The 22,083-nt window shown below is 34.3% G+C and overlaps 7 protein-coding genes across 7 annotated transcripts; 2 read left to right on the forward strand and 5 right to left on the reverse strand. All coding sequences in view use genetic code 12, as the record gives it.

Annotated features, from left to right (window-relative positions):
- Positions 1 to 3,211: 3,211 nt before the first annotated feature.
- WSC2 (Wsc2p) lies at positions 3,212 to 4,354 on the forward strand (the record flags this gene model as incomplete). The annotated part of the gene is made up of 1 exon (XM_049406350.1): positions 3,212 to 4,354. One exon carries the CDS (start codon positions 3,212 to 3,214, stop codon positions 4,352 to 4,354), a length of 1,143 nt encoding a protein of 380 aa, XP_049264128.1.
- Positions 4,355 to 6,248: 1,894 nt separating this feature from the next.
- On the forward strand, positions 6,249 to 7,155 carry RPL23A (60S ribosomal protein uL14; the record flags this gene model as incomplete). Its single annotated transcript, XM_049406351.1, has 2 exons — positions 6,249 to 6,290; positions 6,784 to 7,155. The coding sequence occupies 2 exons, from the start codon at positions 6,249 to 6,251 to the stop codon at positions 7,153 to 7,155; spliced, it is 414 nt and encodes a 137-aa protein (XP_049264129.1).
- Positions 7,156 to 7,310: 155 nt separating this feature from the next.
- SLM2 (phosphatidylinositol 4,5-bisphosphate-binding protein) lies at positions 7,311 to 9,677 on the reverse strand (the record flags this gene model as incomplete). The annotated part of the gene is made up of 1 exon (XM_049406353.1): positions 7,311 to 9,677. One exon carries the CDS (start codon positions 9,675 to 9,677, stop codon positions 7,311 to 7,313), a length of 2,367 nt encoding a protein of 788 aa, XP_049264130.1.
- Positions 9,678 to 14,948: 5,271 nt separating this feature from the next.
- Positions 14,949 to 15,449, reverse strand: J8A68_002587 (uncharacterized protein; the record flags this gene model as incomplete). Its single annotated transcript, XM_049406354.1, has 1 exon — positions 14,949 to 15,449. One exon carries the CDS (start codon positions 15,447 to 15,449, stop codon positions 14,949 to 14,951), a length of 501 nt encoding a protein of 166 aa, XP_049264131.1.
- A 450-nt stretch (positions 15,450 to 15,899) lies between these two features.
- On the reverse strand, positions 15,900 to 16,916 carry J8A68_002588 (uncharacterized protein; the record flags this gene model as incomplete). The annotated part of the gene is made up of 2 exons (XM_049406355.1): positions 15,900 to 16,611; positions 16,702 to 16,916. 2 exons carry the CDS (start codon positions 16,914 to 16,916, stop codon positions 15,900 to 15,902), a joined length of 927 nt encoding a protein of 308 aa, XP_049264132.1.
- A 1,977-nt stretch (positions 16,917 to 18,893) lies between these two features.
- DBR1 (RNA lariat debranching enzyme) lies at positions 18,894 to 20,348 on the reverse strand (the record flags this gene model as incomplete). The annotated part of the gene is made up of 1 exon (XM_049406356.1): positions 18,894 to 20,348. One exon carries the CDS (start codon positions 20,346 to 20,348, stop codon positions 18,894 to 18,896), a length of 1,455 nt encoding a protein of 484 aa, XP_049264133.1.
- A 231-nt stretch (positions 20,349 to 20,579) lies between these two features.
- On the reverse strand, positions 20,580 to 21,479 carry MCR1 (cytochrome-b5 reductase; the record flags this gene model as incomplete). Its single annotated transcript, XM_049406357.1, has 1 exon — positions 20,580 to 21,479. One exon carries the CDS (start codon positions 21,477 to 21,479, stop codon positions 20,580 to 20,582), a length of 900 nt encoding a protein of 299 aa, XP_049264134.1.
- Positions 21,480 to 22,083: the final 604 nt, after the last annotated feature.

Raw genomic sequence — 22,083 nt, forward strand, 5'->3', positions numbered from 1 at the left:
TTGCCACTCCGAGGATTTGACATCATTATATCCATCGCATAGCTTTTGTGTTGTTTCAGTTGAGTGGTTTTAGGGCACCTTGGGTATTGAGCTGCATTTATTAAAGCGTGTCTATCAGCCGCATTTATAAATACGGGATCTGTCTTTCGTGTACTATGCCGTCATAAATTTTGCCAGGTTGCCTCAACTTATCGGTTCTGGAATCTTATTAACTTCGATGAGGAAGGAAAGCTAATATATCCGAATCATACAAGTTTGATCCGCTGGATGAATTCTTTTTCATTTGCATCCACATTTAGCTGGAGGTATTTAATGTTATTATTCTTACTGGAGACCTTAGAAGGTGTATCTTGTAGCAGGTAGATCCATTCTAGTTTTCTATTTTGTTTGGTAATCCCGAATTGAATACGTTAGATTTGATATTTGGAGAAGTTGTTTGACTAACTTCAAAAATTTCATGCTCATGGACTACATCTTAGTAAACACCATGACATCATTATACACTGGTGTTCCCATAATATGTCTTGTGGAATGCGTTAAATCCGTTAAGAACCGAGCTTGAAATTTTTGATTCACAACGTTGTTTTACCGGAAATATCAATAGACGTCTTCTCCATTGTCTAAGAATTATTTTTTATGTACACTGCTGCAAAAGAAGCCTAAGTCAGATGAGATCAAAAAAAAATATTCTTCCATCATCGAACAAAGGAACATACCAAGAAATAATTATTTTCTTGAGCCAAATGAGAATGTGAAACTTTTTTGTTTACATTTTGTTTTGGGTTGGTTATGAAGAAACCACACAGCCACTGTGTTGCAAACCATACACAAAGTTACATACACATGCAGAGTAATGTTAGGGGTGGGGCAAACAGTCGTTCCCGAAATTTTATATATGATTCATTTTAAGAAAAGCAAAGAAAAGAGATGGTTTGCATGTGTAAAGCATAATTAAGATCTTTCGGTATCGAGTCAGTCGAGGAGTTGTTCTTGGAACATTTTTATAATTTCTATTGTTTATTTTGAAACGTGGTATTTTCAGTCGCATCTTTAAAAGAGACGACAAATCCACGTAATTCACATTTTAGTTATATGTTTTCTTTATCAATCAATCAATTACCAATCTTAATTTTATTATATTTATGTGCAATTTATTTCTTAATAAGAAATACTACTTAAATCATTAAATACATCATTACGAAGAGAAGCTAGACAGAGCTTGTAATTACTATCCAACACTTTAACTACTATTCTAAATACAGTTAATAGGTTGCAAGTAAATACGTAAGATTAATAGAGGTACCGACAAAAGATCAGAGTAGAGGAAAACGATCATGTTTATCCGATCAGGATGAAACGTTACACAGAAACGAATGGTTTTAGGATTATTATTAGCGAGTACACTAAAAAATAAAACCGAATTAATTGTAATAATTTAATAATAATGAAATCAATAAAAAAACTGCAAAACTATAGATCAACCCTTTCAAAGAAAGGAAAACATGTGGTATCAATAGGACAATAGGAAATAGAAAATGGAGCTTAGCGAATGGGAAGATATTGAAATGGGGACAAGGCAAATAAATATTTTCAATTGACCTGGGAAGGTAAAAACTTGAATCACTAGTATCAAACATTTAAGTGGGATCCAATCCTAATTGGAAACAGTATGTAGCCTGTTTATCTGTTAGTCAATTACATTGACATCGTTTGGATGTTGCAATGAAAAAATAAAATTTAAATTAATCGTTGTCCGTCGTTCCCGTTACTGACGTTACTGTGGGCGTTTGAAAACTTTTATATAGCAATTTTGAACCGGGGTCAAGGGTAAAAAAAACAAGAAATATAAGCAATTGAGGTGGGTAGCATAAGTCATTGTACTTAACCTAGGAAACTCATTCCTAAAGTTCTGAAAATATTCTTGGTATTTTCCCTAACTTCATTAACAACGAAACCTGGATTAATTTGTTCTCTCGTTCCCTCTTGTCGACGAGAACAATTGGCTTTGTTTAATAAAAATTGCTAATGTCCGCTATAATGATCAATAAAGAGTTAGGCTTTGGAACTAAAACAAACCACACGATACACATCACAATATCTAATCAATGGGGAACGGTTTGTGTCACGTGCTGTTCCCCCTAGTGATAGAATTATTTTCGCTCCACAAAAAAGCTTAAATTGAAAAATGTGTAACCCCAAACCTTCACTTTATACTCCTTGGTTGTATTTTTCAAATGTGCTTATTTAATTTTCTATTGGTCCACTTGCTAATGACTTTGATAGATTTTGTTAATTGTATTTGGATATGTTCTATTGCTGTTGATATATATATATATACATATAGAACAGTTCTGAGATGGGAAAGAGTTCCCGATCACAAATTTATTTTTTAAACATGGAAATATGAATAAATTATTTTTTACAATTCGTTTTTCTTTTCATTATGATTATTTATAGATTTTTATTTTATTTTTGGTTTAAGATTTAAACTTCTGATGAAAAGTGTGATGTAGTCATTTATCGACTTTTTTTCTTGCGAGATTGTTTTATGTAGTAATTCACGTGGCTGTGTCTTCATTTTTTTGTAGTAGTCTGTTCTATTATTGAATTGATGTGTGATTTTGAATAATCCAATGTCACATATTCATTTCGAAAAGATGAAGATGGAAAAAGAAATCAGCGATAATTTTTGAGACATCTAAAATTTTATTTTTTGAGTTCATTATTATTTTCTTGGTCGGCATCAATAAAAATAATTTTATTTTATTATTATTTAATGAAAAAGTGTCTGGTGTTTTTTTTTTTTTAACCACATAAATTAATGATAAAAGAACCATAAAAATCATTCTTTTTATTCTTCCTCTCTTCCTGTTTTAAAAGAAAAAAAAAACTTTTTCCATTTTCTCTTTTCCTTTTAGAAAAACTTTCTAAATATAAACCAGACAGTTTTAGTCAGTCAGTCATTTATAATTAATATATATCAATTGTATAATTGCTGAAAGGGGATTAAGCATAAAACCATCAATCACTTATTGACAACCAATTGTTATAAAATATATATACTTACACTCATACTTACATATATTACTTCCCCCCCTATAGACAACAAACACCCCCTACACATTCACTCAACAGTCATTTTCATATTCATACTTTGAATGTCCTTATAATATACACCTAGTTATATAATCATAATCAAAATACATACATAATGAAGTCAAGTTTATTACTTCTTTTGATACCACTAATACAGCCAATCTATGCTGATGTTTGGGTAGATGCTGGTTGTTTTGCTAAATCTGATGTTGACGCAACTGGTGGTAAAGTCTATCAATACCAAAGTTCGGGATATTGTCAACAACAATGTCTAGGAAAAAGAGTTGCAGCAATGATCAATGGTAATGAATGTTATTGTGGTGATACTGCACCTACTAATAAAGTTGCTCTGAGTAACTGTAATATGAAATGTGATGGTTATCCAGATAATATCTGTGGTGGATCCAATTATTTCACAGTTTATGTGAATCAAGAAGCTGATGATGCAGGAGATAGCAACTCAAGTTCATCTAGTAAAGGCCAAACTAGTTCAAAGACTTCAGCCACTAGTCAATCTTCTTCAGATGGATCATCTTCTGAACCATCATCAGTTCCAAAAACAACGGTATTATCCACTGTCACTTCAGGTAGTGAACCTCTGGTTCTTACAAGTACCATTTTCTATACCCCAAGTACTACCGCAAGTCAAACTGGCACACAAACAAGTTCAACTTCAACTAGTGATAGCAGTAACAAAAATTCAGATAATTCAAAAAATTCTAAACTTTCAAGTGGAGGAATTGCCGGGGCAGTAGTTGGATCAGTTGCAGGAATTGGTTTAATTATTGGATTGGTTTTCATATTCCTTCGTTGGAAGAGAAAGAGAGATGACGAAGAATTTGATGATATTTTTACATTATCTGGTCCTAAAAACGATGGAGGAATGTCACAACCTCCAACATTAGATCCAAATCCATTCCTCATGTCTGGTGGTTACAACAATTTCGACACATCACAACAAAATCCTCGACTACAACCAAATTCAAGAGTCGTGAGTGCAGTATATGGTCATGATTATAAGAATAGCAGTAGTGGTGGAAGTGCAGGTGAACCATCATATAATGAACAAAGTGATGTTGGATATAATCTGGATCCAAATCATGGAATGCCTGGTTCTCCTCCATATCCTACCCATGGCGGTTATATACATCCAGATATGATGCAACAACCAGAACTTGGAAAACGTAAATTAAGTGCTGGATCATTACCTGATATGATAACTAGACAGCCTGGAGGATTAAAAGTGGTAAACAATTAAATAATTCTTTTTTCTTATAACTTTTTCATATAATGTTTTAGAGAGATCTCCGGTTCATATCATATTATTACTATTACTAGTAATTAAGGTTCTTTATTTTTATAGTGTTTACATAATTAGATATCTATTATTAATTAATTCTACAGTATTGTCGTATAAGTGTTTATGCAAAGTGTAATTACATCAATTCGACTAATTACATTGAATGTAATTCATTTCATAGTGATTCGTACATCTGTTTCATATTTAATTTAAGTGTGTTTCAGATTTGTTTCAAGAATTGGTATGGAGACTCGTCGCGCGTTACTTGTCAAAATTATTTTTTTCGTTTCTTTTTTCGTTTTGTTCAACCTTGAAAAGAACTGTTTGTTTACATTGTGAATTGTAACTGGGACAACAATGAATATATTATTTTCTTCAATCTGCAACACTAAATCTCACCTACATAAAAAATAATCTAATTAATATCAATCTAGAAGCTTAGCCCCTTCATAAAATTAAATATCTATCCCTTTCATCTAGATCAATTGACAAGGGCCCTGAAGAAATAGGGAAATTTTGCAACAGTTTCTCCTTGGCGTATAAGGGTCCACATAGAAGAAATATAATATTTTGCATTATAAGACATATATTTCTTGTCCGGTTCACAAAAAGCCAGGCGAAATTCTATCAATTGAACATTGGCAAAACCTTCGCCACTACTTGGGGAATGTAATTGCACCCCTGTTTGATCAAGAAAACGAATTCGGATACGGCGGTATTGAATTCAAATAGAATGTGAAAGCTCCTTTTTGTGTATTTTAACCGATCAGTTAGTTTGTTTATAATTTGTTTATAATCGTTTAAGAACAGATGCATTGAGGCGTGTAGGCTATTGTTGTTGTGAAATGCCCGTGGTGGTTGGGATCACAGAAATTCCTAGTTTGGGAAATGATCAAATTTAAGCAACAAAATAACTTCTTACCCGAGACAGTGGGCTTTTACTCTTCTTACCCGGTGGTTCAATTGTTGATATCCCTGGCTAATGTAGCTACATTCCAAAATTGATTAGGAAATAGCGCTTACTAAATACGTAGGAATTATACTTCAACTCTAAGCCGCTTTGATAACCATTCATTTCTTTATACTAATTGCCCCATGCTATCGGTTAAAACTAAATACTTAGCTCGAATCTGTTTTGCAAGTTCTTCTTAGTTAATCGTGATCTCGGCTTCGATTGGTTTAACCTTCAAACTTAATTTCAATTTGAAGTGTTTGCTTGTGATTTCACATTTCTCTAAAATTTTCGCAGAAATATTACAAGTAATTTGCAATCATTTTCTCTCTACATAATTTGGCCAGAACGCTTACGCCAAACGGTTAGAAAAGTAAAAGACAAGAGTAAATAATTAACTTCGATAGAGATAGTCGTTGTCCGATATTACGATTCATTGAAGTTATTTCAAATGTAGGATTCGCGGAGTTGGACTTCTTCGTTTCATGCCAAAATTACGTCCCTGTACTAATTTTCATAACCTACATTTTATTTAACCGACATGGACACTTGGATAACGATCCCCTTTGTTGGCTACGTTGCGTATTCTTTTAAATTCAAGATACCGCTTCCTTATCAACTCTCAACCACTGAGTTCAAATTTGAACGGCTTCCAAAATTTTTGGTTGCAGCCAAAAAAAATCAATCACGTGCGCTTGTCCAAAGTTTAGGGCTCCAGACCTGACTGAAAAATTAATACTACTATCAATTTCCCCCCTAACAAAATTACTATGGGTTCCGCGCACTGACGATGATGCTAACGAACAAAAAAAAATTTTCAATACAACTTACAATTGAAATAAAAGTTATTTTCTTCTCTCTTTTATTATACCAAATACCAATTAATAAACATCATCAATAATGTCTGGTTCAGGTGCTTCCGGTAACAAATTCCGTATGTCTGTATGTGTGAACCCTTTCGACTAGACTGAAATATTGTATTTTGAAGTAGAGATTATAGAGAGAATGGGAGATTAGTGAATATTTAGGGATGAGGGCCATGAAATGAAATAGAAGTGGATTAGTTCGAGATGATAGGGCAGATCATTAATAAAGCATGTAGTTTTTGAAAGAAACCGAAATGAATCGATACATGAAGTGAAGTAGAGGATTTATATATCTTGATATCGAGATACAACCCATCTCAAGATGACCAACTACCAATTTATCTTAATGTGAAATTTTAAATGAATATATTCGAATCAATAATCGAATCATAAAAGATCATATCAATAACTGAAGTAGTGAACAAACTGTGAATAAATGTATAAAGAAAGTAGCGAACTCAACTTTAGCTGTCCCCATCCCATCTCGTAAATATATGTCTTTAATTATACAAATACAATATTATCATTTATTCCTGATAATAACATCATACTAACAAAATTATATATAGTTAGCTTTACCAGTCGGTGCTATCATGAACTGTGCTGATAACTCTGGTGCCAGAAACTTATACGTTCTCGCCGTCAAGGGTGTCGGTGCCAGATTAAACAGATTACCAGCCGCTTCCGCCGGTGATATGGTTATGGCTACCGTTAAGAAGGGTAAGCCAGAATTAAGAAAGAAGGTTATGCCAGCTATTGTTATTAGACAATCTAAACCATGGAGAAGAAAGGATGGTGTCTATTTATATTTCGAAGATAATGCTGGTGTTATTGTTAATCCAAAGGGTGAAATGAAGGGGTCTGCTATTACTGGTCCTGTTGCTAAGGAATGTGCTGATTTATGGCCTAGAATTGCTTCTAACTCTGGTGTTGTTGTTTAAATGTATAAATGTACAGTATAGTTAGTTTCTTAATATAAAAATTATCACGGATTTTCAATTACTTTACAAAAGTTTTCGTAAATAATTACTACATAAATTGTCGATATATATATATAAATCATAAATAAGTTTTCTCTACTTCTCTGCTACTACTACTACTTTTCTTCATCAGTCACAGTTATACTAATATCCCCATTATGCGTCGTCGTCTCTACATGCCTCTTCACCGACCCAGAATCAACATCCCCCTCATGGTCTCCTTTTTGCCCATCAAGTACCGGTCCCTCATTTATGTCAGTAGGACTAGTGGCATCATATGTCGTAGGATATGGTAATCCAATCCCGCCCTGTTGTTGTTGTTGATGTTGCGGTTGAGCGACGAAATATCCCGGATATTGCTGTTGTTGTTGACCAGGTGAACCTGGCATGGGTACAAATTGTGGTGGAGTGTTGGGTTGAGGTGAAGATGGGAAATATTGCGGTTGGACAACAGGCAATTGTTGCTGCTGTTGTTGCTTTTGTTGTTGATCTTGTTGAGGGGGTTGTGTTGTTGGGGTTATTGTTTGGGAAGGCATTGATGGGGTAATTGTGTAATATTGTTGCTGTACTGGGTCATAAAACTGTTGCGCTTGTTGTGGAATATAATAATGATATCCGGATGGTGGAGTGGCATATTGTGAACTTGGTTGAACTAAATGGGCACCCGGGCGGATACTACTGGTGATTGAATCGGTGGGGACGACTTGATATCCCTGATATGGTTGAGGAGCTACTTGATGTTGGGGTTGTGGTTGTTGTTGTTGTGGGGGGAGTTGTTGCACCGAGCTTCTGGGAGTGATTGCTTGTTCACGTTTTGGAGTATCAACATATGATTCAACTGGAGTTATTATTGTTCCGTCACTATTTATCATATTAGCAAGTCTTGGGGATTGACTATTCTTTTGTGAAAAAGTTGATGATAATCTATTGGCATTAGCAATAGATGTTGCTTGTGATAATGGTCTCTGCCTAGGAAGAGGATTTGTCCCTGAAGTTGAAACAGTCTTGAGTGATCTTGATCTTGAATGAAGGGTAGTTGAAGGAGTTAGAGAAACAGCCCCGTCAGCATTTGCATTTCTACCTATTGTTCTAGCTCTTGAACTTGGAGTTGGTAATCCACTAAGTTTTTTGATATCATCATACCAACCAATCATATTTTCATAAGTATCAGTTTTAAAAGTCCAATTATGACTTCTATGAATTAAACCACTACTCAGTTTTGATACTAAATAAAATTTATAAGATCCAGTTGGTTTGCCATCATCTCGAGAATGTTCGGTAACAGTACAAGAATCAAGTGAAAGTGACATTACTGGTTGTGGATCTTTCTTTCTATCATTAGATTTGAATTCATGAATATAACTACAAGTAAGGACATACCAACTTGTAGAATAATTCTTTAAATATTTTGATCTTCTATCAAGATATCCTTGTCTAACTGAAACATTTAATCCTGAATTAAAATTGGGGATATTTAAATCATTTAATTTTCTTCTTGGAATGGATAAATCTATAAATGTACCATTCTTTATTGTGGAAGTATTATTACTTACAGCTGTTACACCCAAATTAGCAGAAGGTAAATTTCTAGAAATAAAAGCATCATATTCAAAAGTAGTTTCTTTACTTAAAAACCCATTATTTAAGTTTGGAATTAAAAAAGTTGGTAATGTTGAATTTTCATTACTGATTAAATTTAAAAACATTGATAAATAATTTTGAATTTCACCAACAACAATTGATTCTAATTTCCCACCTGATGATTGTAAATTGGCAAAAGCATCATAAAGGTAATTTTCTTCAGTCATTTGTCTTTTTAATTGACGATCTAATTTAATTTTAACTAAATAAGGATCATTTTTACTATTTTCAACACCATCACTATGACCAGTACTATTTTTATAATCAAGTTTATTACAAAATTCAATTGCTTTATTGTATTGAGATATTAACAGTTGAGTTTCAGCTAATTCTTTACCTAAATTAGTTTTAAAATCATTTTGTAAGTTTTTAATTTCTTTAATTTTAACCAATAAATCTTTCCTTAATTCTTCTAATTTTGGTATAATGATATTATTAATATCTTTTAAAGTTTTTGAAGAATTTGAAACATTTTGCAGATGATATTTTGCCAAGATCGTAGAAACATCTTGAATTGATCCATTACCAACTGGTAAGAAGAATCGATTGATAAGATTGGCATCTTCTTTATTTAAGCCATTAGCTGAGGCTGAAGTATTACCAGATGATACGGAATTGTTAGATGATGGATTATTAAAACCAATAGCTTGTTGTAATCGTAATTGTTGTCTTACAATTTCTCCTTCTACACTTGCATATTCTCTTAAGTATGTGACTAATTCTTTAATGATTGCACGATAGGCTTGAAATCGATTAGCCATAATTTCTGTAGGATAATCATTGATGGTGGTAAAATTAAAAGGTAGTGCCACTGTCAATGGGTTATGATGTTCATACGGCATTACTAGTTATGTTTGTGTCTGTCTGTGTCTGTCTGTCTGTCTGCTGTGCGTGTGTCTGTCTGTATAGTTGTGCCTGAGTAGTATGTAATGTATTATCTAATTGAAAGTATAAAGTGGTATTGAATGGTGGTTAAATACGTGTAATTATATAATTTAAGAAAGATGGGATTTGGTAAAGAAGAAAACAAGAAGAAAAAGAAATAAAGTTTTAAAAAAAATAATTTTTTGAAATTTTAACGAAAATTAACTGAAATTTAAATAACAATTGAAATGAACAACTCAACAATGAATGTGCCCTGGGGTTGTTCTTGTTCTAGTATGATGATGATGATTATGAAATTGATCAAATTCCAATACTCATAGTATATTTTTAGATGGGTGCTCTGAACTACAGTAAAATACTTTCTTATATACATATAATAAATGTATGTCATTCAATACGTAATTAGACGAAACAATTATAAATATGAATGTGGGTTGTGTGGCTTGGGGGAGAAGAAAGAATGAACCCAAATCAAAAAGAGAACAATAAGAAACATCACATCCCACACCACACAAATGCAACGGAACAGCCAGCCTTCCAAAAAAAAAAATATAACGTTCGTTTCCGTTTCAGTCGAATTTGTTTATCTTCCCTCAAATATCCACCAATATTCTATTTATTGTACTTGTACAGTTTATATATTCAAGATATCCATAAATTGTATCTTATAATATTATTACCATCAAACAAGTTGAAGCCATACTTGACGATGCATAAAGTATTAATACATGTTAAATATTATTTTTTCTGACTTTTTTTTTAGTCATGATTGCTTTAAAACATAGCCTTTAATTTTAATGACGAATGATGACTACGGAAATTTCGTCAAATATAATCTAGTATCAATAAGCCTCCACCTTCCATTAGATACAGTTATCAAAATCATCTGATATCAATGATGTCATCTATTTCAATTGGATATTTCATTAACATTATCGATACAAATAGTGGAGTATAAAAAAATGGTTCGTACCTCGGACTTGATTTTATCCTCGGAGTTTTTTACCCATTTACTCAAACCCTCCCAATGACCAACACATCCGTAACGACAACCAATACAACCACCAAAAAAGCAATCACACACAACCATTTAGGGGCAAGTCATAGTTGGATAAACTATGACACTGAGTCTCTATCGTAAAAGACTTAGATCCTCAGATTGGTGTAACCTTTCCCATCATACAGACCTTAGGACCCTGAGTTATTATCAAGCTCCTTCTCCTCCGGGCCTAAGTGCCTCTCAGACCCCTTCTTCTCGGGGGGCCCAAGTGCCTCCTACCTACTCATATCGTTTCTGGTAGCCTATACTGTTCACTCTACCAGTCGGATTAAGTAGTAGTAAACAGTTATCTTACACTTTAAGAAAACGCCTTCTTAACAAACGCAACATGTAGATACCCCACACAAAGTTATTTGAACCCAATACCACAATCTTGAGTTAGAATAAATACCACACCTCCCAGCTCTCTCAATATTATCCATCCTTTCAAAATTCTCTCTGTCACAATAAAAATCTCTTATCGAAATCCAGACGAATCACCACCATTCAAATCCTCACCTTCAAAATCTAAATTCCAATCTCCAACAACTTTCAAATTCTTCATCCACCTCCATTCAAATTCTTCAACCACCTCCATTTCACTTCCACCACCATCAAACTCCAACCTCCACCAGCATCTCCTCCTCCATTCAACTTCCACCACCACATCCACCTCCATTCGCCTTCTACCACCCCCATTCCATTTCCACCACCATCTACCACGAATCTCCGCTACGACCATCCACTTCCAACCTGGATCAACTTACTTAGAGAGCAACCCCTTGCCACCCAATATCATCGCATGTGGAACTACTATATAATTTATATAATTTATACCATCAAAACCGATATCCACCGCCACCATGGAGACTCTCCCGCCGCTACGATTGAAATGTCCATCAAAATCCATATCACCACCCATTGATGTTATCCATTGCCAAAAAATTGAAATCCCAATTTAAGTCTTGATCCCTTTCTTCATTTCTCGTTCCAATTTGGATTAAGTCAAACTTTCATTCCTTGAAATCAGATTGAAGATCCATCACACAAAACTAACCATTGGTCAGGTGGCTAATTCATATGAAAGGATTTACACTTCATTCATTGAAATCCAGTCAAAACCCTTTCTAAATTGCAACATCACCAACTGTTGATTTCCATGATTTTATTAAGATCTGATATAAGGATGATTGAAATGTGGTTTATATAAAATGAATGGAAATTGAAATCCCCAGATGACCAACTTAGATTAAGCAAAACCTACATCTCTAGAAATCAGAGTAAAAATCCATCATACAAAAATAACCATTGGTCAGGTGGCTAATTAAGTATGAAAGGATTCCACATGAAAATCCAGTCAAAACTCTCTCTAAATTGGATCACCAACTGTTGATTTCCTTGATTGATCTATGATTTGATATAAAGATGGTTGAAATGTGGTTGATTCAGAAGATAATGATTAACGGAATAGGTTGAAATAGGAAGATTGCTTTTGGAAAAGACAAAGTATACGAGGTTTCAACTACGTTTCTGTGGTTTGTACTTTAGCAGTTGAATATCTGTTGTTTAATTGTCTCAAATAGATTTGATCTCCTTCTAACAACTTGATACCAAGAATATTTCTTTAAGCATTCAATGATTTAACTGGATTGATTAAGAAGATTATTGATTGAATAAATTATTGAAGTGTATAGATTTCGTTGTGAACGGTAGATAAGAAAAGAATAACAAATGAGATAAACTTGATCTGGCGTTTAAAATTGGCTGCAAAAAATTTTTTTTAACCTCTGTTATTGTGAAACAAACACAAACAAAAAAACTAGACTGTCTCATATTAAAATTAGAGACCAGAAACATCTATACAAATAAGTTTGAGAAGTGTGATTAATATAATTTACTAAGCATAATCGATATTATAAAACCCTTGTTCATTTGATGTATTATGGATTCTAATCATTAAGTATATAAGACTATTAATAGTTCAATTTTACGGAACGTTGTTCACTTTTGTATTTGTTGTTCAGTTTAGGTAATAGAAGGGCATCACCCGACTTTTGGTATCACGTGCTCCTGAAGATAAGAAATCTACTGTAGAATCAGACAAGCCAAGGTTTCAATTTCATAAACAAGAAGATCAAGATTTCTTAATAGGATGGTTGAAGTAAGTTCTCAATTAGTCTAATCAAAATCGCTGTCAAGCTTATCGCGTGTCAAGGGCCTGTTGATTCTACAAGCTTATCACTAAATATCTGAATTACCCGGAAGGTCAACTTTATTTCCGAATGGCTACTACTGCGGATCCAGGAAGAACATCCGACTACAGGCGTAGCAAAGATGAAAGAATTACTGCCGCCCCCCAAAACTAAACATCAAACAATTCAATTGGAGGGGCATGCAATGAGGCACAAACAGGGCGATCAAAAATGATTATTAGAGGAAACTTTTACAATTAAAACGAACTGGTATCTTTATAGTAAACAAGCTAATTAAATCTAATTATACAATAATTAAATAAAAAACCAAATGACGAATATCATCTAGTACCAGCGGAAAAATGGGACCCCCTCCCTCTCTCCAACTCAACCAAAGTCTAGATTAACTTATTGATTCTTCCCTAAAATCAGATAAAAACCCCATCACACAAAGTAACCATTATCAAAGTGATAAATTTAGAATGGATAGAACTTTTCCTTTATTTTTTTTTTTTGATTTTCATGGCTGTAGCCATGAGGGAGAAATGCATTTACGCACGAGTTAACAGTGTGGGACTCGACCTTTCGGAAATACCCACTAAAACTCCCTTGAAACCACCCAGCGACCCATTAGAATCCATCATATAAACTAACCATTACCCCGGTTTCCTGGGTGGTTAATTCAGAAATGAATAGAAACTTTTGGGCCACCCATTGAAATCTCCCCCAAGATGAGCAATCTAGATTAAATAAAACCTTCTTCCATTAGATATGAATAACCCAGCACACAAACTAGCCGTTGATCAAGTGGCTAATTCAGTATGGAAGGATTAAACTGATCCATGAAATCGGGCCAACTCTCTCTAAATTCTTTCTTCACCAATTTTGTTGTTTTTTGAATGATTCTTTACTGATTTTTTATGTTCTGATATGATAATATATAGTTGAAACTTTGATGGATGATGGATGATAAATGATGGAGTATGGATGATGGAGTATGGATAATGGATGATGGAGTATGGATGATGGATGATGGATGATAGATGATGGATGAAGGATGAAGGATGATATTAGAGTCCATCATATGAACTAGCCATTACCCCGGTTGCCTGGGTGGTTAATTCAAAATGAACAGAAACTAATCCCCCATGGAATCTTCCAGATGGCAAATCTAGATTATGTCAAGCCTTCTTCCCTGAAATCAGATTTAAAACCCCATCACACGAAACTAACCATTGGGCAGACGGCTAATTCAGTATGAAAGAATTAAACCGATTCGTGAAATCCAGCCCAACTCTTTCCAAATTATATCATCCTTGGTTCTTCCTCTCAATTTTGTTTTCAAAAATGATCTTATACTTACTGATATGAAAGCGGCTGAAAATTTGATGATTGTGGTCGAAAATTTGATTTAAAAATAAGGATTTAAAGAAATATGGATTGAATGAATTTGATGTTGTTTTTAAATACTTCACTGGTAATGGACATCACATGATTTGATGAATAGGATGAATGATAAACGTGGTGGAATGTTGGGGAAAAGGTAACGAAGAAAAGATAAGGATTGAAGTTACATTTGTAATTTTGTTTTTGCAATCTTGGCGTCTAAAATTCGTGTTGCAAAAAAAAATTTTGTCGTGCGGCAATCAATCTTGTGAGATCTGATTCCAACTGATTCATTATCTCTGTTTTATAATATCTAAATAAACCGTCATTTCTCTCTTAATACTGCTATAGAATCTCATGATGATCTTCTTCATTCATGCCAAGATTCATATTTCTTCATTTCCATATGATTGGAATTTACCTTATATCTACTTAAGACCAAATCTTAGTACGCGGGCAAACCTTTAGTTTGAGTCAAATTATAGGTACTAACTTCTATATTTGGCAACAGATTGTTCGATTTCGTACTTTACATTATTTGGCCTTGCTGTCGTGCAACTTCACTTCCGTTAGGGCCCCCGGGTTTAAATTCAGCCGCTACGTGGATGATATTATTTCTTTGACACTTCTCTAGCAAAGCCTCTCTCAATCTTGAATCCATCTAATGTTGATAACCAGTAGATACGATCTCCATTATCGATGATTCTATATGGGCCTGCCCAACGTTCCTTTAACTTGTGTGATTTGGCTCCTATAACATTCTTGATTGGCTTATCCCATGTGAGAACATAATCTCCAACGCTGAGAGGGATAGCTATTTCCTTTTTGATGTCCTGGTAGTACTTGCTTTCTTGTCTGGAACGCTCCAACGTTGTGGAAGCTGATGCAAATTGATCATCTCGGAATGATAATTGTTTAAATCTAAACCTGAATAATTCTAATGGTAATAGTGGGATCTTCTTTGGAATAGGATTGAGTAGTAGATTAAGATCTGCGTAGCCCTGAAAACCATAAACTAAGTACTGAGGGGAGTAGCCGGTTGACCGACGGATATTGGTTCGATCAACCCAAGCAGTGTCCACATAATTTCTCCAATTGACATTCTTTGGCATCTTACGGAAAAATTATATTAATGGTTGGTGATTTCTTTCCAGCATACCATTTCCCATTGGATGATGTTGGATAGCAAATTTATGTGATATGTGATATGTTTATTTGATACAATAGTTTGTGACTGTATCTATATCCATAATGCATACTTGGTAGTTGCACGAGATGAATCAGGATTGCCTGAAGCCACCGTATTAGATGAATTAAGTGGTGCTGCCGTTGCTAAATTTATTTACACCCAAATCATTACACGTATTGGTTATTTCCGAGTACTTAAAACTGATCAAGGTTCCGAGTTTAAGAATCAATTCGTACGCACATTGGTGGAAACCAACCGGGTAGTGTAGATATAATGGAGCTACAGCTGTCATGTTCTTGTCATGTCTTTGACAAGTGTCGCATGTCTTGATGTGTACCATCAACTTTTCATATAACTGTGGTATAAAAAATGTTTAATTGATCATATTGAAAGCGTTTTGTACTTTCAAATGCCCTCTTAATTCATGTGTTGTAGTAAGAATTTTCTCTAACTCTTTAGGATCGGTGACTACCTTTCGGGAGAAGCCTCCTTTGGAACCTATCTTATATAAATCTTTACCATTTAAGTAAAACTCATAGATAAATTGTTTCCGAAGACGCGGTGGGTCACAATATTCATTTGGTACTTGTAGTGTTTGCCAATATGATTTAATTGCATTTAAACTAAATTTTCCATACTTTGGACCTGAAAGTTCAACTGAATTGCTTTGGGCCGTCAATTTCTTTCGCATATCTTTCATGAGAATAGTTACCGGCAAAATGGGGTTTGTAGTATCTGTTTCTTGGACCCTACTTAATGCATCTGCGATGACATTCTTTTTCCCATCTATGTGGTGAATTTCATAGTTAAACATTCTAACAAATCTAAGCCATTTATAAAGTCGATTTACCGCGTGCCTGTTCGTGAGTGGCTTATCTAAAAGGTCTATTAATGCTCGATTATCGCAAAATATCGTGACTACCCCATGATATCCAACTAATAAATGATGTATACTTTGCAATGTGTTGTAGATCGCCATCAATTCCTTTTCACATATTGTAAAATGTTTGGTTGAATCGAAAGACGTAACATGTTGGGTGTGCGGGAATGCTAAACATAAATCGGCCGACTGCAAGATTAAAGCGCTGTTAATCAAGAAGGGATTATTAAAGGAAGACAACGGCAAGTTTTACGGTTCAGAAGGGACAGAACTCAAACTAGATAAAGGAGAGTACCTTGTCAGAAAGTTCAGAGACAAGTTTTCCCAAGGCCAGAGCGTAGTGCGAGGCCAGATAATCATATCAACTGGTGCAGCGTTGTCAGAAGGACCAAGTTCGGGGTTCTGGTTAATACCTGGGATTGTACCAGCACCTTGTCTTGAGGTACCAGTGGTTGGTTCAGGTTTTGGTTTAGCAGCTTTGGTTTTATTTGTTCCAATAGGATTAGACATAATTAATTAATTGTATTATTTTATGATGATGTAAAATAGCTTCTAAATTTGTTGTAATATTTGGGACTTTGGACTCATATTTATAGTAAATTTTTTCCAAATCACAAAACTGGCCTGACTTACTGTTCCAGCATATCAAGTAACTTTATGTATCCCAACTGATCACCATCATACCTTTTTATTATAACCTGACTTCCGACATCCGATTTTCTAGCAACCCCGACAATTTATTTGTCTTACTTTGACTATGATGTTCTTTATCACATCATTTACTGTGCGTTTATGTTCATGTCAGTACCTATTGCTTTTATTATGACCACACTCACAATTATCCTTGCATAAGGCATGACTTTTCGTTTCATGTGTTGCTTTTGTGGACTCATCCTTGCATTAAGATTTTTGTATCTTGGATCTGACCATATCTAAACTGTTGTCATGATTGCTATCATCTGACTTTCATCATTAGCTAATGATGCATTGGAGCTACTATGATTCCAACAAAATCTTTCCACATTATGGGATCACATGGACTAAGTCTCCTAATTTGTAATCACTTCTCTATGATTATTCAACCCATGCTTCTATTTGACCACGACCTGATTCTGTCTTTAATCTTCTGGTCTTATTTTGACTACCTGAATTTGGGATAGGGGAATTCCTGTTAGGAAATCGTACTATGAATGCAGGTATCGTCGTCCCCCCATCCCCCCCCCGCTTTGTTGAATCCCGGCATCAGCGAATAACCTTACTTCATAAACTCCTATTTCTTGTGTATTAGTTTATATCTCGTGATTTTGTTTCTTAAAACGTTTTCTGTGCTTGTCCTATTGACTTCTGTTAATATGATTTGCACGCAATTTATGTGATCTAAGAATCGATGTATTTGGATACCTTGACTCACCATTCCTTCCATCCTTGGCTATTAGAGTCTAGACTTCATCTTAGCGACTTGTTAAAAGGAACAGTTCGAACAGCTAGGGACCACCAAATTATTCCTGTCGTGCGGCAATCACTCTTGTGAGATATTTGATTCCAACTGAAATATACCATTGACCAGCAACAGTAATTGACCTGATGATTAGGCGCAAAATATAGAACTTTCCGGATATATGCTACAGATGTCGAATAGCATTGATTCCCGACTTAGACTAATCTGTTAACTTAATAAACATTCATTTCATATACAATTTCCTATAAATTATTCTTTCTTTCCATATACCTCTTTTATAATATCTAAATAAACCGTCATTTCTCTCTTAATACAGCTATAGAATCTCATGATGATCTTCTTCATTCATGCCAAAATTCATATTTCTTCATTTTCATATGATTGGAATTTACCTTAATATTGTTCGATTTCGTACTTTACATTATTTGGCTTTGCTGTCGTGTAACTACCAATTCCTGGTTAACTTAACCGAAGTGAAGTGAAGTTACTATACGATATAATTTTCTTAATTAGTAAATAAATTCTGGAACAACTGTGAAACAAGATCAATCTTAAATCTCTTTTCTTAAGATCTCAAGATGGAAGAGACAATAAGAATTAATTACAAAGGATAATTCATCTAAGTGATATGTCTGGGAATGATATTATAAACCTTCTTAATGCCTTGTATTAGTTCTATTCAGTGCTATCATTATATACATCAATTTCTATATGTTGTCAAATAAACTCACCTCGAAAAATAATAGCTTGATAATTTGTTTATTTGAAACGTTGATACTGTATATAATTTTGATACTGTATATGATAATAAGTTTCAAATAAACAAAGTGTCATCAGGATAGTAGACCACTACAGATAGGAAGGGTCATGTGTGGTAAGGGGGTTATGTACATGCAAGTCTCAAATAAGAACCTATATTCAACATACAGACACTAGGGTATACTGTATACACTTCTCGTAGGAGTAAACATCTATCTTATATTGCAAGCAAAATGAACAAGCAATGCAGCTATAAATCGTCTACACAATCAAGGTGTAAACACCCCAGGAAAAGGTATTTGAAATCTATCACAATATTCCTGAGTTTGATTATTAGGATAATACCTAACCTCCTTATTCTTATCGATATTATCCACTTTTTGAAAATTCTCCGGGATAATGAAATCCTCTTCTGGTAACTTATTCAATTTATTCAATTCCAAATTCACTAATGGAAGTAATTCATTCACTAATACTAGATTATATGGATCTTGAATGATTTTTCTCGTGTTTATGGATTTAAAATTCATACTATGACTCAGGAGGTAGTTTTCAACTGTTTTGTTGATTGCAATTGATCGTTTACTGTAATATAACTTGCCTGGATTTTTGTAAGATGGATGATCCGTGTGTACGATTTCAATTTCTCTGGATGTGATGTGATGTCTTGCTCGGCCACATTTGTCAAGTGCTAAGAATTGGGTAGTGGTGGTGGTAGTGGAAAGTCTTTTTGATGTTTGTTGTGGTGGTCTGATTGGGGATACATGAAGGGTTTGTTCGAATTGCTTAGCTTGGGATTGATCTATATCTAAGGGAATTTCATTTTCGGACGTGCTAGGTCCTTCATCATCCATATCAAGTGATAGTTCATCTCTATTCTTTGAAATCGGCAATTCATCATCCATATCTAATGAAATTTCAGCCGCATTCTTAGTAGTAGTTTCTGGTTCGTCCATATCCAATTCTATAGCTTCTTTATTCTTCACATCTCCCTTTTTCCCAGAATCATTCTCTTGTTTATACTCAACAATCGCTTCAAACTTAGTATGTAAATGAGCCGAATACCAAAACCTAGGTCTCAAATAATGCAAAAGAAACTTATTCAAAGGACTTCCTAATTCTCCCTTCTCAATATCCTCCCTAAAAAAAGGTTTTCGCTTCAATAATCCCGCCTTATTCCCATATACCTCAATCCCAATTGGCCAATCATGACTCAAAACCACATCCAAATCATGATTCATCATATACATCTTCACAAAATTATTCAATTTCTGATGATATACACTTCTAATACTCCAATTATCATACGGCACTTTTTCCACATATAAATCATTTTTCATAAATGTAGAATAATTAAATATCCCACTCCATCCACATATTTGTATCCCCTTATACCAAACACTCCCAAATTCACCAAGATAATAAATATTCGGAGCTACCCAACCTCCATATTTGAGTTCTTGTAAATATGACAGACATTCGTGATTCCCACCGATGAATATCGTTAATACGGGGGCTAGTTTCTTGCCATGGTAGTAGTCGGGGAAATCACCGAGCTTTTTATATTTGTTGGGGACGTTTAGGGTGGATAGGTCGGTGGGGGTTCTGATTGATTGGAAATCGCCACCAATTAGGAGGAGCTCGGTTTGAGACGGGAGGGTGGAGTAGATTTTGTTGAGTTCACCGTGACAGCATCCTTGGATTGCTATTTTGAGAGTGGGCATTGGTGGAGTCTGGTTGTTAGAGATTGGTGAATTTTGCTTGAAATATTTTTTTTGTTAGAGAGGCGTATGGGGAATCGATGCCCGTGGGGATAGTGACTGAGTACGGTATAAAACTACGAATGACAAGGTATAAATAAAACTAGTAGAATCGATTGTTACATAATAACATAAATATCCTATTTATAGAAGAAGCGAAATCCCTTCATTTAAATCTATAACTCCCCAAATTTTCTAGAATTTAAAGACATGTTCTTTAGAGTAACCTAATTCAGCTAAAGCACCAGTCAATTCACCTTGATCAGTTGGAGAAACCTTTGGACCAGAAATAGCTTGATATAAACCTGGAGGACCACAAACAAAAATCTTAACTTCATTACTTGGTTTATCTAATTCCTTTTCCAAGAATTGTTTAGTAATATAACCAACTTCACCTTCCCATTGTTCATCATCCTTCTTCTTATCAACGAAGTAAGTAACCTTAACTTGATCCTTATGTTTGTTGGCAATTTCATCAATTTCTTGCTTGATTAAAACATCATCGGTGGAAACATTACCAAAGATTAAAGAAACTTTAGTCTTATCAGCTGGGTTCTTAGTAATTTCATGTAATAATTGATAAATTGGAGTAATACCAGTTCCACCAGCAATTAAAGCAACTGATTTGAATTGATTTGGTTCATATTTCCATTTAACAACTGGACCTTTGAATGATAAAGTCTCATTTTCTTTTAAATCAAAAATATGACTTGACATTTTTCCACCTTCATACTTTTTGATAACAAATTCAATTGTACCTTTTTGTTCAGGATCTGAAACTGGAGTATATGGTCTAATTACATTATTACCTTTAGCAGTAACGAATTTAGTTAATAAACAAGAAGCAGTAACTAAACCAGAAATATCATCTTCACTCTTTAATTTGAAGATTAAATGTTTGGTGTTATGAGTTAATGGAATTGCTTTAATTAATTTTAAATCAACCCATTCATTATCACCTTTAAAAGTAATACCAGATTCATTAGAAATCTTGGTTAAGGTAGAATAATGATATGCTAAACCAATTGAAGCAGCAGCAACACCAACAATTGGAACTAAATATCTTGGATTGGAGATCTTGGCTAAGAATGGCATTTTTGTTGTTAAGATTGTTGAAGTTCTTATAAGCAGCATTACTAAGAAAGATTTTGTTGAAAAATTCCTCAATTTCTTACAAATGCAAAAAAAGTTTGGAGAAGCTCTCTTTTTCAATTGGCCTTTCTCGGGCCCAATTAGATTATATGAGGGCACGTGACAACAATAGAAAAAGATCAAATTCCCCCGGAGAGATTAACACATTATACCACCACCACATTAAGACATCAAGTATGCCACAAATAACGTAATGTACATTCTGTTTACTTTAAAGAATAAACCCTTCTAATGTGGGAAGGCCAAATACTAGATTCTTGGCTCAGAATTATATAGTATATTGCTGAAATCAGTATTTCGCTTTGAAGACGCAACACCCCAGTAATTTCCAGTGGTTTCGTTCTAGACTCACTTTGAAAGGTATGCTTATTTCACACAGCTCCTACTCGAGAAGTTACTTGAAATAGTAGTTGATAATGGTGAAGGAGATGAAGAACTCTATCTAGTGTCAAAATGTTAGAAATACAAAAATAACCCAAGAATGTAGTGGCGTCTATATGCAGGAGGATCCAATCGCCTTGAATGCCCCCTACCAAAGTACTCATAC

Source organism: Hemisphaericaspora subhashii (genome assembly GCF_019202705.1).
Source record: "Hemisphaericaspora subhashii strain CBS 10753 chromosome Unknown scaffold77, whole genome shotgun sequence".
Taxonomy (NCBI): Eukaryota; Fungi; Ascomycota; class Pichiomycetes; order Serinales; family Debaryomycetaceae; genus Hemisphaericaspora; species Hemisphaericaspora subhashii.